Source organism: Mus caroli, unplaced genomic scaffold (assembly GCF_978045245.1).
Source record: "Mus caroli unplaced genomic scaffold, Mus_caroli_1 scaffold_3, whole genome shotgun sequence".
NCBI lineage: Eukaryota > Metazoa > Chordata > Mammalia > Rodentia > Muridae > Mus > Mus caroli.
The window spans coordinates 13,500,929-13,516,816 of record NW_028227258.1 but is presented as its reverse complement, the minus strand read 5'-3'; the positions used below and the strand labels follow the sequence as shown (position 1 = coordinate 13,516,816).

At 37.7% G+C, this 15,888-nt stretch overlaps 1 protein-coding gene across 6 annotated transcripts in view; it reads right to left on the bottom strand.

Annotated features, from left to right (window-relative positions):
• The window catches only part of Spata1 (spermatogenesis associated 1), a 39,984-nt gene that overhangs the window by 11,190 nt on the left and 12,906 nt on the right, over nucleotides 1-15,888 (bottom strand). For 3 of the 6 annotated variants that reach the window (XM_021158635.3, XM_021158634.3, XM_085835440.1), the window contains exons 5-12: nucleotides 15,835-15,888; nucleotides 15,520-15,739; nucleotides 13,852-13,945; nucleotides 12,584-12,668; nucleotides 9,359-9,467; nucleotides 8,429-8,554; nucleotides 2,676-2,854; nucleotides 694-792 (exon numbers count right to left, since the gene is read on the bottom strand). In XM_021158635.3, coding sequence (XP_021014294.2) covers nucleotides 694-792; nucleotides 2,676-2,854; nucleotides 8,429-8,554; nucleotides 9,359-9,467; nucleotides 12,584-12,668; nucleotides 13,852-13,945; nucleotides 15,520-15,739; nucleotides 15,835-15,888 — 966 coding nt within the window. The remainder of the gene's footprint in view (nucleotides 1-693; nucleotides 793-2,675; nucleotides 2,855-8,428; nucleotides 8,555-9,358; nucleotides 9,468-12,583; nucleotides 12,669-13,851; nucleotides 13,946-15,519; nucleotides 15,740-15,834) is intronic. The other 3 variants (XM_029474788.2, XM_085835442.1, XM_085835441.1) reach the window with 2 other exon arrangements.

Here is a 15,888-nt window from a genome sequence, read left to right as displayed (position 1 = left end):
TGTTCAACAAAAGAGTTTGTTTTTTAAAATCTCAGCAGAGAAGTGGTTGTCTATCATGAACAATGGACTGCAAGAACCTCAAGGCTGAAACAAACAAAACCAGTATATGCACACATATGTAAAAAGCACAACAAAGGCATGAGTTAAGAATGCTCTAGATCACCTACTAAACATCTAGTATACAAAAGCGCCTACTGGAGAAATAAGGCTTATACCAAGGCACTCTGTGCTCGGAAGGAAATTTAGCATCCAGTAGAAGAGCCATGCTTTGTGTGTATGAAAATAACAAGAAAATGATTACCCAAGAAAAGGGAAGAAAGAGAGGGAGATAGGGGGCTTAACCATAGGTTCGTCACATTTATAAATGTCTGAAACTCAGGACCTTGTGCGTGCTACACAACTGTAGGAACGATTTTTAAAATGTATTTATCTTCTTTTCATATTGTACTGACTCACATGGTCCTTTAACCTTTAATTACTTTGAGTAAACTCTTACCTTTGCCTGTTACAACATGCATCTTTTTATTGTACTTAGTTTTCTCCATGCATTTTGTTTGTTGTCATCTAATTAATGCTAAAGAAACAGCTTAAGAAGAGTCAGTCCTGGCTACCCTTATAACATTCAAGGTTAAAATGCCAAACACTTTATTTTAAGATGAACGTTATAATCAGATTAGGAAAAATATAGATTACCTTAACTTCTAATATGAGTTTCATTTTATCAGTATCCAATTTTCTCTTAAGTTGGTCAATTGCATGCTGTACTTCAGTAATCTGGATTATAAGATAATTCTGTGTGGGGCATAAAATTATTTATTTAGTATAGTTGTATATTTAGTATAAATAGTCTTATGAACATAAACTATGAAGTGGTCATTAAAATCTATTTCAGAAGACAAACTTATTGTTTTGGATATGTCTTTCTGTTGCGATCTTGTGCATTAGGGACTACTTCCCTCTTCTGTTCTACGCTAGTCATTTATTATTTTAAAAAATGAGGCTGGCATCATGGTGCATAGTTGTAATCTCAGTGTTTAGGAAGCTGAGGCTGGAGAATCTCAAGGTTAAGGCCAGGCTGGGTACACAGTAAGCTCCTGTCTCGTTAAACACGATTGCTATTGTAAAGTGGACATCAATTTAACACCATTAACACTATTAACTTATGAAGATTATTAGCAAACACCTAAAAATTAACATAGCATTTTATTAGCTGAATCAGATTAGGACTATTTAAATATGTGTGTGTGTGTGTGTGTGTATGTATGTGTGTGTATATATATATATATATATATATATATATATATATATATATATATGTTTATTAAACTGCTTTATATAAGAAAATATAAAAATACCTTTCCTCGAAAAACCTATGCAGGACCATGCTCTTTACTAAAGTTATTTAAGAGATTTAAACTTCCATGAAGGGCTGTGGTGGTGCATGCCTTTAATACTTGGGAGGCAGAGGCAGGCAGATCTTTAAATTCAATGCCAGTCTAGTCTACAGAGTGAGTTCCAGGACAGCCAAGGTTACACAAGAAAAACTGTCTCAAAACACATAAGTGGATGCTCACAGTCAGCTATTGGATGTATCACAGGGCTCCCAATGGAGAAGCTAGAGAAAGTACCCAAGGAGCTAAAGGGATCTGCAACCCTATAGTTGGAACAACATGATGAACTAACCAGTACCCCAGAGCTTTTGACTCTAGCTGCATATGTATCAAAAGATGGCTTAGTCGGCCATCACTGGAAAGAGAGGCCCATTGGACATGCAAACTTTATATGCCCCAGTACAGGGGAACGCCAGGGCCAAAAAAATGGGAATGGGTGGGTAGGGGAGTGGGGGGGAGGGTATGGGGGACTTTTGGGATAGCATTGGAAATGTAATTGAGGAAAACACGTAATAAAAAAATATTAAAAATAAAATAAAAGAAAAAGAAAAACTGTCTCAAAAAACAAAACAAACATTTTAAACTTCTCTTGTGAACCAGATTCTCATGTTGAACCAATAAAGCTGTAAGAAAAAGTGTTAAGTATGCTAAAATAGTATCAACTAATATGGCAAGTAAATATTTTAGCCTAGCTAGGTTTTTTTATATTAAATTTACCTAAAATCGTAAACATTCACTATTTCATCATGTCTACAATGATGTCATTATCATAATTAAGATATTTTAACTATTTTGGATATGTGAGATCAGTCTAATAAAAAGCAATGTGATAAGTGGTTCCTGGGTTTATTCCTTTATTTTTTGCCTATTAAATTATGTGGTAAAATTATACAATAAAAGATAATCTTGTCTGTGGTGTAAGATTCAAGACTATCTCAAAAAATGATTTGATCAAAATTTCATATAATTTAAAAAGTTCTTTAGAATATTCTAAGTTCTGTGGGTGCTTAAAGCCCTCTCACACAGGACTACAGTGGGCTCCACAGCTTACTCTAGTTGTCAGATATTTATCTCTTTGTAATGGTAATTTGCCTAAGGCAGCTAGAGCATTCCTTGGTAATTGTTACTGATTCAGAGTTCTGCCTAGTTGACCTCCACCAAGGTAAAGGAAAGATTTCTATATTTCATAACTTTGGGCCAGGTTTCTCTCCTATTTTAAAAACATACGAACATACTTCCTGGATAGAACTTTTCTTGTGGAAGAGGGCACAGTTTACACAGTACCTTAGAATCTGAGATATTTGCCAAGTTCCTTGGTCGCATCTTGATCTCCCTGGCTTCAAGCTGCATGAGCAGTTTTTTATAGTAAAGTTCCAAATCTTCTCGAAGTTTTGTTAAAACTTCCTCCAATGATGCTGTGACTTTCTTGGTGTCTAAGTATTTTTTCTTCCAGCTGTCAGAGGCTACAAACAAAACACAAACTACAAAAGTTATAGGTTGTTACCGTTAAAGGATTAAACTTTTAAGGTAAGAAAGACCTAGTGTTTAACAAAAACCAAAAATCTAAAAGCAAGAAGCAAGAAGCAACCAATTAAAAGCATTTTCCTTCTCTCCTTTTTTCTATCTCTTATGGACTTACTCAAATTTCAGAGCTGAGAGAAACATTTGCTGGTTAGTACCATGACTGGTATGCTGGTTTGAATGAGAAGGACCCCTATAGGCTCATAGATTTGAATGCTTGGCACAAAGTTAGTAGAACTCATTGAGAAGGATTAGGAGGTGTGGCCTTGTTGGTAGATGTATCTCTGGAGACAGGGGTTTCTCTTTACCTCCTGCTTGTGTATCAGATGTAAACTCTCAGCTTACATCATGCCCCAAGTGCCATGTCTCCTACCATCATGATCAGGGTCTAACCCTCTGAAATTATAAGCAAGCCATTAATGAAATGCTTTTTGTTATAAGTTACCTTGGTCATAGTCTGTCTGTCTGTCTGTCTGTCTGTCTGTCTGTCGTGTCCCCCCCCACCCCCACCCCCCCGCAAGTTGCCTTGGTCATAGTGTCTCTGTCTCTCTCTCTCTCTCTCTTTTTGTTTGTTTGTTTTGTTTTGTTTTGTTTTGTTTTTTGGTTTTTGAAGACAGGGTTTCTCTGTGTAGTCCTGGAACTCACTCTGTGGACCAGGCTGGCCTCAAACTCAGAAATCCACCTGCCTCTGCCTCCCGAGTGCTGGGATTAAAGGCATGCGCCACCACTGCCTGGTTTGGTCATGGTGCCTCTTAACAGCAATATAAAAGCAATGTAAAAAGCAATTACGACAGAAGTTGGTACTAGGGTATTGCTGTGACAGACCTTAGCGTGTTGCCTGTTGGAAGAATGCTGACCTTAGGAATTTGGATTAAGAAAGTGGTTTAGTAATGGATGTAGGGTGCACAGCTTAGAATAACCATTGACGAAACCAGGATTGTCAATCACATGGGACAATTTCCTTCAACAATAGGAAAATGAATGACACCTGGTCACCTGGAATACCAGAGTGATAAGTGATAATCAACCTGGTGATTCTTTGCTCTTCTATTAGGAGTCAGCCTCCACCTGGTTCCCCCCAATAGCCTGAGTATTATTTAGGTCCTAGTCCCGCAATGAATAGAACATATCCATATAAAAGAGGCACCATGTATTCTAAATACTTCACCAACAGAATCTATTCTTACGCTTAACACAGACCCTTCCTCTGGGGCCTAGCCCTGAGCTCTGTTTATCAGTCAATAGAATTCATCCTTATTGTAAAGGTCAAAGGTGATAAGTTTTTAAATGTGCAAGAAAAGTAAACCACGAGGTCAGTCTCTGGAAGGCTATGACCCAGTGTCTGCAAAGACGACACTGTCCCAAGTTTCATTCCTCACCTCTCCCAGATTATCAACACCCCTGCCACCACCACACACATAGCATATATTCTGTGTCATTGTATGTTGGAAGTATGTAATTTGCTTTTTGATTTTAAAAGCACTTAGATTGCTTTGATTCTTAGAAGAAATTGGGCTTTTAAATACTGTTTTAAAAACATATATACACACACACAAAGACTAAAATATTATAGAGATTTTTGAAGTGACATTAAGTTCATTTTGTATTGTGTTTTGACTACTGGAGGCCAGAGAAGGGAATGTGGTGGTCTGAGTGCTTGCTGTGAAGTCGGTGGGGTTCTTTGAGGGGAGGAGGTGTGGGTTTGTCACTGAGGGTGGGCTTTGAGGTTTCAACAGTCTATGCCAGCCTTATTCTCTCTTGTCTTCTACTTGGGGGTCAAATGCAAGCTCTTGGTTACTGCGCTAGCGACACGTCTGCTTGCCTGTTGCCATGTTTCCCAACATGATGGACTAACCCTCTGAAGGTGTAAGCAAGCCCCTAGTGAAATGCTTTATTTTATAAGTTGGCCTGTTCATGGTGTCTCTTTACAGCTATATAACCAAGCCACTTACAAACAGACTAAAGTAATGATACATCTATGAACCATAACCAGGTTTGTCTTTAAACAGTGTCTGAAAAGTCTTTATTAAAAAGTACTGAGGTCACTGTAGAGAAAGCTCAAAGGACCTAAATTCAGTTCCCAGCCCCCATATCAGAAAATTCATAACAACCTCTAATTCTAGTTCCTGGGGATCTGATGTCATTTTCTAGTCTTGCAGGTACCCATATATATTCACATAGTTGTAAGTGCATTCACATAAATACTTAAAAAAATTAAAAATAGCATACATATCAATATATACTTATTTTATTTTTGGAAGATATGATACATTCTAGGACTGTTTCATTGATTCAACCACCATATCAAATTGTTTTGTGGAATCAGATGACTCACATTTACAATTTATCAAAATTACTCTATAAACATTTCCCTTATTTTCTATAGCATAGTATGTACTGGATTTGGAATACCTGGGGCACACCTCTGCATGTATCTTTGAGGGTGTCCAAGGAGGATTAACTGAGGATGGAAGACCTATCCTGAATGTCAGTAGTGGAATACCATGGGTAGGAGGAGAGAAAGCCAGCAGGACCCCAGCATTCTCCTCTCTGCTTCCTGCCTGAACCAGCCATCTGATGTTCTCTCCACATGCCTTCTATACTGGAATGGAATTTACCCTCCTTAAACATGAGGCAAAATTCTCATTCTGAAAGGCTTCTTCCCTTTCAGGTTGCTTCTATCAGGTATTGTGTTACAATAATGAAAAAGGTTAATTAATGCAGGCAATTTCTCAACCCGAAGGCCCTTTGCTGAGAAAAGTAAATTATTTCAGTACTAAGGGAAGTCTAAATATACACAGTCTGCTTGGCAGTAGGTCACCAAACTGCCCTGTGTTTATTTCCTTGAGATTATCATAGAACTGAAAACGTAATGAAAAATTCTACATTTAAGATGGTTTGATGACAGCCACATAGCTGCGGACCTTCAGCTCAATGCTTAGCTGTCTCTCCACGCCCTGCTTTCCACTCAGCAGCTCACAGTACTAGCATCTTTCTGAAAGCTGCATTATCTTCTCAGTGGTCCCTTTGACCCAGTAACCATTACTCCACTCAGTGGTAATTAGCATCTTCATTTAAAAACAAATAGTTTTACCAGGCTGGGACTTAAAAACATAAATAGTTTTATTGCAAAGCCCTAGGTGTTCTCTCTCTCTCTCTCTCTCTCTCTCTCTCTCTCTCTCTCTCTCTCTCTCTGCAAGCCACCCCCACCCCCGAGCTCCCCCATGTAGTCCTGGCTGTTCTGGAACTTGTGTAGATCAGATTGGCTGTGAATTCAGAGATCTGCCTTCCTCTGCCTCCCAAGTGCTGGGATTAAAGGTGTGTGCCACAGCACTTGGTGCTGAAATGTTTTAAAAACTATGTAAATACCTAGCTTAAGATTCTCCAACAGCTTCTACCTTACTTAGAATAATTTTTTTTGAAGTTGTTTTCTGTTTTCTTTGTTTTCTACCTTCCACTTTACGCTCCAGCTACCATGGCCTTGTTTCATCCGTGGATACCACAAGGTTTTCCTCTTCCTCTGCCGAGTATGGTTTCTCTTATGCGCACTGCTGTTTCTTTACTCGCCTGCCTCATTGATCTGATCTGGGTAGTTGTTAAGAAATACCTTCCTAGGAACCCTAGCTAAAGGCCAATAATGTGTTGCTCTTAACTGGGCTGTTTTTAATGCATATTTTTAAATTTTGTTGTTGTTGTTGCCTGTATGCACATCTGTCCATTGTGTGTGTATTTCCCACAGAGGTCAGAGGTATTGGATCCCCTGGAACTGGAGTTACAGGTGACTGCTAGCTACTGTATGGCTGTTGAGACTGAACCTAGATCGTCTGGAAGAGCAAGCAGCTGGTTCTCTTACCACTAAGCCAACTTTCCAGCCCCAACTGTGATCTTTTAAATTAGTTTTAAAATGTGGATCACTAGCTGATAATCTCGTTATCAGTCTCCTACCATAGGAGCATACTTTTCATAGCAGGGCCAGGACCAGGTCTATTCTGTTCGTTGTTGCACTCTTAGTACCTAAAATAATAGTCAGCAGGATCTCTTCCCCCTCCTCTTGTGTACATTACTTTTGAAGTAGTGACCAATAATTTCCATTTTAGATATGGAAAGAGTAATAGGTCCAAGGAAAAGGAAAACCTTGCTGAAGTAAGTATTGGGATCTAGTCCCTGTGACATCTACTCCAGTGCTCATTAGATTCTTCCAACATTACTCAAGGCTGAGTCACTGCTGCTGCTTCTAAAGTAATGATTTAATATTCTTAAACATGTTCATCTGAGCTTATGAAATGAACCATGGCCTTCAAGATGCTTTTTGTACTATTTAGCATTTTGCTATAAATTAAGAATTCTAAAATAAATTAATCCCACATATGGCTTTTTCTTCATAATCCTCAAATTCAACCCAAAATGAAGGCCTCTCAAATCATCTAATATTTCTCAAGCCATTATCTGTAGAGGAATTTAAATTTAGAACATGGCTTTACTGGCAAGAGGTCACATCTGAAGACCTTCTAGGTCTGTGTGATCCGGCTGGAATATAGACATGTCTTTATCCCAGGAGACAGAGGTAAGCAGATCTCTGAGTTCAAAGTGAGCCTGGTATAGAACAAGCTTAGGTACACACCTTTAATCCCAGTACTCAAGAGACAGGAGCATGCAGATCTCTGAGTTCTAGTCAATTAGATTAAGTCAGTGAACTGGGAAGCAGTTGAGTTTGTGGCAGTTCAGTTTGTAGAATTCAGAGGCAGTTTTTACTAGGGGAGTTTTACAGAGAGAGGTTGAAGAGAGAACAAGCTAGACACAGGTAAAGAGAATGAGCCAGAGAAGGAGCCAGAAGATTAGAACATATTGCTAAAGTTACTATGAGGTTAAGCAGAGCAATTCTGTGAGAAGCCAGTTTGAATAAGTCAGCGTGGAGAGGAGTTTTGAGCTGGAATGGCTGAGGTGACTAGCGAGCCAGAATTCAGAAAGAGCTCGGAAGGGTGAGCTTATTCATCTGTAAGTCTCAGAGGCTGAAAACATTCTAGGCCTAGATAATTATGTGGAGGCCAGAAGCTTCCAGGACTAGGCTTAGGTTAGCAGACAGGCAGTAAGCCTCTGAGATGACAATGACATCAGGCAAATAAAAGATACTTTTATAATCATACTTTCTTCACCTTGGCTTACATTTCCATTCATTCTTACTAGCCCTAACCATATTCCTTCTCATTACAGTGCAAGAAAATGTTTTTTTTCCTCCTATATTCCTTCATTCATTCATATCAGTAAAGCAGGGAGGCACATATATCCCAAAGTAAAGTACCCATGGCAGCTCAAAGACTCAAAGAAGGCTCCTACTCTGTAGGAAACAAGTTGAATGACTGTGTTTTCTATACTGAGCAAATTTCAACCATGTATTACATAAACTGTAACAAGTGAAACCTTAAATATTAATTATAATTCTAGTTTATGCTGTATCAACTTGTAGAACTTAGGATTAGTTTTATTTATAGCTATAAAATCTGGGTAATAAACTTTACCATGATATCGTTTCGATTTATTTTGTTCAAATAGCTTTTCAACTTTTTTTATTAGTTCTTCTCTAATATTTTCCAGATATTTTCGTTCTTCCTTTACTTGTTTCATTTGTTCAATAATCTTCTCTCCTAGAGAGATTATAACCCAGTTATCAATTTTGAAAAGCTAAAAGATGTTTCATATTCCAAAAGACAGAGCTAAAAACCTGAAAGTATGTAAACAGCAAGAATAAAATATACCTAAACCATGTTTTTCTTTCTGCTCTTACCACTATGGAGAACATGGAGGAGACATTTTGATTTGCATGGATTTATAAAACAGCATATTTCTTCTGCATTTACATATATGTGTAAAACTAGGTAGTCAGGTTTAAGTTATTCTTGAAATTTTTAGTTTATTTATTTTGGACCCAAAGTTATTATACTTATATGTCTGATGGAAAATACATGTTTGTGAATAAAGTAATATTAGTAACTAGCAAATATTAATATAATACTGTAACAAAAATTAATGTAATGTAGCTTTCTGTTATAGTAAAATATGTATAACAAAATTTACCATTTAGCTATTTTCTTTTTTTTTTTTTTTTTTTTGGTTTTTTTCGAGACAGAGTTTCTCTGTGTAGCCCTAGCTGTCCTGGAACTCACTTTGTAGACCAGGCTGGCCTCGAACTCAGAAATCCGCCTGCCTCTGCCTCCTGAGCGCTGGGATTAAAGGCGTGCGCCACCACTGCCCGGCCAGCTATTTTCAATGTACAATTAAGTGACATTAAGTTACAATGTTGTATAACCATTCCCACCATCCATCTCCATAACTTTAAAAAGTATTCATGAGCTGAAACTTTTTGGCCATTAAACAATAATTCCTTATTAACATAGTTAACTTTGCCTCACACAGAGATATCTATATTCATGGTCTCATAAATAACTTACTCTCAATTTTTAATAAAGAGGTATCAGTTAATCTTGAAGAAACTCGTTGAGAAGGAAATGAAGGGAAATCAATCAGATCTGGCAGGGCAGTGTACTCCTTGTCACACATCTGTAAGCAAGCATGAGAATGAACAGAACCTGACAGGGGCAAGCATTCTTTTGTCCACAAATGTTTGCTAATGCATATCAGCAACATCCTTTTTATTGGAGAGTGACGAACTCCCAATTTCACATTTATCTCTATAGATTATTCTTATGTCTCACCTCTCCATTTCACTAATACTTGGACATTTTATGAAGACAGTATAAACAAAAGCTTTAAAAATTCATTATCTTTCTTCCAAATGTGATTTCTTTTCAAGAGTTCTAGTCTTAGTGGCTCAATATAATCGCTTCTTAAAGTTTTAAGATGGATACTGCTGTTTTTCACCCTGAGCCAAGAAAAATTGATGAGTCTATTGCATTTTCAAAATGTTAGCATATTGTTTTGTATCTTATTCTTATATGCTCTACATGCACTGTTTATATTTCTTCTTCATCATCATCTTCTTTCGCTTTTTCTTCCTCCTCCCCCTTCTCCTTGTTTTTCTATTTATATACTTGATGTTGTGTGTGATATATGCCTGTAGGGGCCAGAGGACAACTTGCAGAACTCTTCTCTTCCATCAAGTGGGTCCTGATGTCAGCAGGCCTGACGGCAAGCACCTAAACTTGCTAGACCATCTTGCCAGCTCTTGTCTCAATTTTCCTATTTTTACCTGTTCTTGTTAATCCAAGCCTTGCCATGTTGATGTTTTTCTCATTATTTTTATAGATCTTAAATTGTTTTCAATTATGCTAGGTTTTTAATTGTCTAATTTACTAGTTAGTTATTACCTTTAAATTAATCAAGTCTTGTTTCTGGAGTAAGTTATAGAACCAGATTTCTCCAAGGTAATAGAAATTAGAATTTCTCCATACATCTTTCTAAATACCACAAATGGAAGGCAGGCAAATATACATACATATGTGTGTGTGTGTAAAATATATATATCACACACACACAGAATAAAATCACAGAATCCTGCAATTGTAAGAGTAACTCATAGTGTAGGCACCAATGCACACTGAGCAGAGCCTGATGCACTTTATATTAGATAACACTATACACAGCATAGAAATGTCAATATGGTGCATTTTGGAGGGGCAAGACTACATCAAGAGCAAAAAGATTTGAATGAGAGGGCCAAAACCAAGGAACTTGTAGTATAAGCAATTTAAGCTTATCCCCAACTAGCTTACAAATAAATAAGACTCAGACTATGGTTCTTTTATTTAGCTTTGACAGTTACTGGGGGGTCTCCCTGACCTACTCCTCTAACTGTAGCCCGTTACCTCCTCAGTGGTGTTCCCCAGATACTTGCTGTTTCTCTTGGCCATGTGCTCATGCTTCCTCTTCCCTCCTCACTGCTCCCTACCCCCTCTCACTCTTCCTCTTCCTCCTCCTCCTCCAACCAGGTCACTCTAAAACCACCTACTTCTATTCCCTCCAATAATTGGTGGTAGCCAATTTTATTTCGTCAATAGTTGTAAATCAAGGAACAAGGTTTGCACAACAAAAGCTTGTAAACAGGAGGAGTCACTCGTAGGCCTAGACCTTCTGGTGTAGAATTTCGTATTACAACACCAGCAATAGAGCAAACCTCAACAGGAACTGGAAATAAAGGGGACGGAGATGGTCATGATGACCAGATACAGTTCTGAAATCCTGAGGAAAGGGCTTTGAGAGAAGACGTGTTTGTTTAAGGGCGAGTTGCCAAGATCAGAGTTTCACTGAGTTCATTAGCAGAGACCACTCAGCCACTGAGAAGACCTGTATTTGATCATCTCTGCAAGATCGACTGCAGCTCTAGTTTTAGAGATCTCAGGCCATAGCTGGCTTTCTATAGTACTAGTGTTCCTATGATGAGATAGCAACATGCAGCATGACTGTATGGCCCAGCAAACTATTTGCTTCATAGTGGCCGGCCAGTACCAGAACAAGAATATCTACTGAGTAGACTTCCCTCTTTCTTCCCTTGTGTTCTATACAGGCCCCCAGCATGCTGGAATGTGGTATCTTCCCTTAGGTTGGTCTTATCCACTTATCTCTCTGGAAACATGCTCACAAACACACCTAGAAATGTTCCTTACTAATTCCTAGGCACATTTTAATCCAAATTAAGTCAATAATCAAGATTTATAATCATATCTACCTCTTAAGGTTTCATTATTGTTTGTAGAAGAAATGGGAATTGAATTAATATGTGCAAAATGCTTAAAATAGTGCCTGGTAATAGATACTTTGTATATGCTTGGCCCAGGGAGTGGCACTATCAGAAGCTGTGGACTTATTGGAATACGTGTGTCACTGTGGGCATGGGCTTAAGACCCTCATCCTAGCTGCCTGGAAGTCAGTATTCTGCTAGCAGCCTTCAGATAAAGATGTAGAACTCTCAGCTCCTCCTGTACCATGCCTGCCTGGATGCTGTCATGTTCCCACCTTGATGACAATGGGCTGAACCTCTGAACCTGTAAGCCAGCCCCAATTAAATATTGTCCTTATAAGAATTGCCTTGGTTATGGTGTCTGTTCACAGCAGTAAAACCCTAACTAAGACAGTTAGCTGTACTAAATGTAGTATTTCTAGAATCTTAATAATGTCCTAAGTTCATACTGCATATATTCACAAAATTCTCTCCACGTCTTATTAGTTCTTCAGAATAAACTGGTGATATAGTGTCCATTAGCTTCTTTAGACTTTTGCTAGTCACATGAAACAGAGCATCCAAAGCCACACTGCTAGTAACTGAGAACCGGTGATAACAATCAACTACTATTATATACCTTGTCAACACACTCAAGCAATCTCTTCTAAAGAGCGGAAGTAATGAACTACATCCACCAGCATATTTAAGTTACACACTAGCTACTAAAACTGACAATTAGATGAAAGTACCTTAGGAACAGTGAGAACACTTAAGACAACGATCTACAAAGCTGCTGTAGGTAACATGTCCATCCCACTTATTTGAGCATATTATCTCTTCACAAAAGCAGAAACAAAAATCGAATCACCAGTGGTAATACTGATATTACAAGAAAATATTTATGGCAGTATAAATAAACACTTAAATATTTAATCTGTAGCTCAGTTGTAATCTCTCATGTTGCAATGGTACTCTGAAGTAAAAGTTTCCATCATACCAGTGTGGCCTGCCTTCTGCTGAGAGCTGTGGTACCATTCTCCTCGTCCTCATCACCATCATCATTATTTTTCCAAAGAAATGGACTTAAAAGAGAAGAACAGATTTGAAAGACATATTAAAACTTGATCCGGGAGTATTAGTATCTACTATTCATATATTAATGATTGTTTTGATGTGATAAAAACACAAATATAACTAAAATTGTTTAAAATTAATCTCAAAGCTAGAGGGTGGCTTGTATCAATAGTCCTAAAATTTTTCCTGGCTAAAGCAGAGGACTGCTTGAGCCCAGGAGTTTAGGATCAGCCTGGTCATCATAGGAAGACACTCATATATATATACGCACATATACACACACATACATATATATACATATAAATTATGCTGAGCTATGTTTTCTTTCTTTTTCTTTTTTTTAATCTAAGATTTTATTGTTATATTTATCAGTTTCCAATTTTATAATTTCTCCTTTCTTTTTTTTTGTTTGTTTTTTTCCTTTTTTTTTTTAATTAGGTAATTTCCTCAATTACATTTCCAATGCTATCCAAAAAGTCCCCAATACACTCCCCCCCACCCAGTCCCCCACCCACCTCCACCCCTTGGCCCTGGCATTCCCCTGTACTGGGGCATATAAAGTTGGCAAGTCCAATGGGCCTCTCTTTCCAGTGATGGCCGACTAGGCCATCTTTTGATACATATGCAGCTAGAGACAAGAGCTCCGGGGTACTGGTTAGTTCATAATAATGATCCACCTATGGGGTTGCAGTTCCCTTTAGCTCCTTGGGTACTTTCCCTAGCCTCTCCATTGGGGGCCCTGTGATCCATCCAATAGCTGACTGTGAGCATCCACTCCTGTGTTTGCTAGGCCCCAGCATTGTCTCACAAGAGACAACTATATCTGGGTCCTTTCAGCAAAATCTTGCTAGTGTATGCAATGGTGTCAGTGTTTGGAAGCTGATTATGGGATGGATCCCTGGATATGGCAGTCTTTAGATGGTCCATCCTTTCTTCACAACTCCAAACTATGTTTTCTTTCAAACTTGTTAATGATCAATATAAACTACATTTAATATGAACAGTAAAATAAGATATTACTATGGATCTACCATGATTGAAAATTATTAGAAATATAAATCTTAAGTGAATGTAATTCTCTTGCTTATACAATTGTTGCTTAATCTGAAAAGACTGTAATCCTTATATAAATACATTCTTTTCCTTATACTCCAGAGTAGAATATATATAATCAACATTTGTACTAGTTACCTTTTTAGGTTCCCAAAATAATCATTTGATTCTTCCAATGATCCCAGCAACTTGGAATGTCCAAAGTGATTTTGTGTAGGTTGGCTTTCCTCAGCTGATGTTCATGTTCATGCAATGGCAAATAAAATTCAAATATTGGAAAAGTAGTAAAGCATTGTTTTCTTTTCTTTTTTTTTAAAAAAGATTTTTATTTATTTTACTTATATGAGTACACTGTAGCTGTCTTCAGACACCAGAAGAGGGCATGAGATCCCATTGCAGATGGCTGTGAGCCACCATGTGGTTGCTAGGAATTGAACTCAGGACCTCTGGAAGAGCAGTCAGTGCTCTTAACTGCTGAGCCATCTCTCCAGCCCAAGCACTGTTTTCATATGTATATATTATAGCCTCATCTCATGAACTTTGCAAATACAAATTCATATTTTCCAGAATAAGTTTTACAATATATTAGTTGTATGAATAAAAGATTCTTTAGTGACCTCTTCTGGCCTCCTTGGGTGCTGCATGAATGTGGTACACGTACATGCAGGCAAAACACCAATACATATAAACAAAAACTTCTTTTCAACTTGAAGCTGCATTATTTTTATTTTAATTTATCTACCACTTATTTTCCAGTTGACATAGGCAATGTCAAGCAAACAGAAATTTTCAAAATGATCTCATTAATATTAATTAAAATTAGACATAAGAGCTGCTTAAAAGTAATAGTAAAACCCCAATCTGCTCATCTACCCTCAGCCACCAAGCAACGAAATAATGCAAATGTAGAAGACCTGTGGGTCCTTTCTGGTAGGAATACAAGATTCTGGTCATTCCTACCATCAATACAAAGCACGATGCATAGCAGCATAATATCTATGTATCTTCATGACAAGAGGCCTATTTCTATATTTACTCTTGAAAAATAATAATGTTTTATGAAAATATACAGATTCACAGAAAGGGAGTAACTTTGAAACTCAGATTTGTACTTTTGAGTTGTTTGTGACAAAGTTAAGAGAAATTTAAGCAAAGAAATGGCACGTGAAGGTTTAGAAGACTAATAATGTGTATACTACTTTTAAATCGACAGTGAAAATTCAGTACACCTCTAGTTCAGTGCTATAAACACGGGCTTTAATAAAACACAGCTCAAGTCCTGGCATTGCCTTAGTAAGTCTGACTTGCGCATCTCCTCTTTAAAGTGCTGCAGTGGTGAAGCATACTTCCCAAGACTTAGAAATCCCTGATCCCTGAAATCAAGATCTGATTTCAATCCCAACTGTCATTTCCTGGATCAGGCCTGGAGTGCCCAAGTTCTTATTGCTCTTATTGTTACCTCAATTGTGTTTCTAGGACTGAAATTCAATCATGTCACTCTTATTAAATACTCCAGGTGGCTTCCACTGTCCACTGAACTCTTTAGCTTGTACATAGAGTTCTTAAAGATCCTTAGCTACCTCTTGAGAAATACAAATTTGTGGTACATGCTCATCCTCTCTCCTCATACTATAATGGTATTTTACTGTGTTTTCCCCACTTGTCCATTTTAAAGCCCCACTTGAATTGAAGCTTTCCTTGCCTGTATTTGTAAGGTAAGTTTGCCCAAAATTTGCATATAGGCTTGGTTGCTCCAATTTATTATCTATAAGAAACTCTTGTCTTCCCCATTTTAGTTGCAATCACCTTCTTCCTGATTCGTAAAGTCTCTCCATGTATTTTCCAACAAACTTGGATTTCCAGGTTCATCCTTTGACAAAGACACACTATCTGGTCTGTGGATTGTTCCATGAATCTCCGTAGTGTCGTTAATACTCTCCTGGTCATCTAAAGTCACTGTTGATGCGGAGTAAACATTCCCTAAGTGATCCATTACAGGAAGCAAATACAATTCTGGTTGAAGAGCCTAAAACATAGGAAATTTTTTTAAAAGGTCAAAACCAACAAAACAGACTTTAAAATTTAAAATTAGTATAAGTTTAATAACATCATAGTACATACATATGGAGGAGCAAATGATTTGAGTTTCAGTTCTGATTCTTGCTTTTCCTTTAC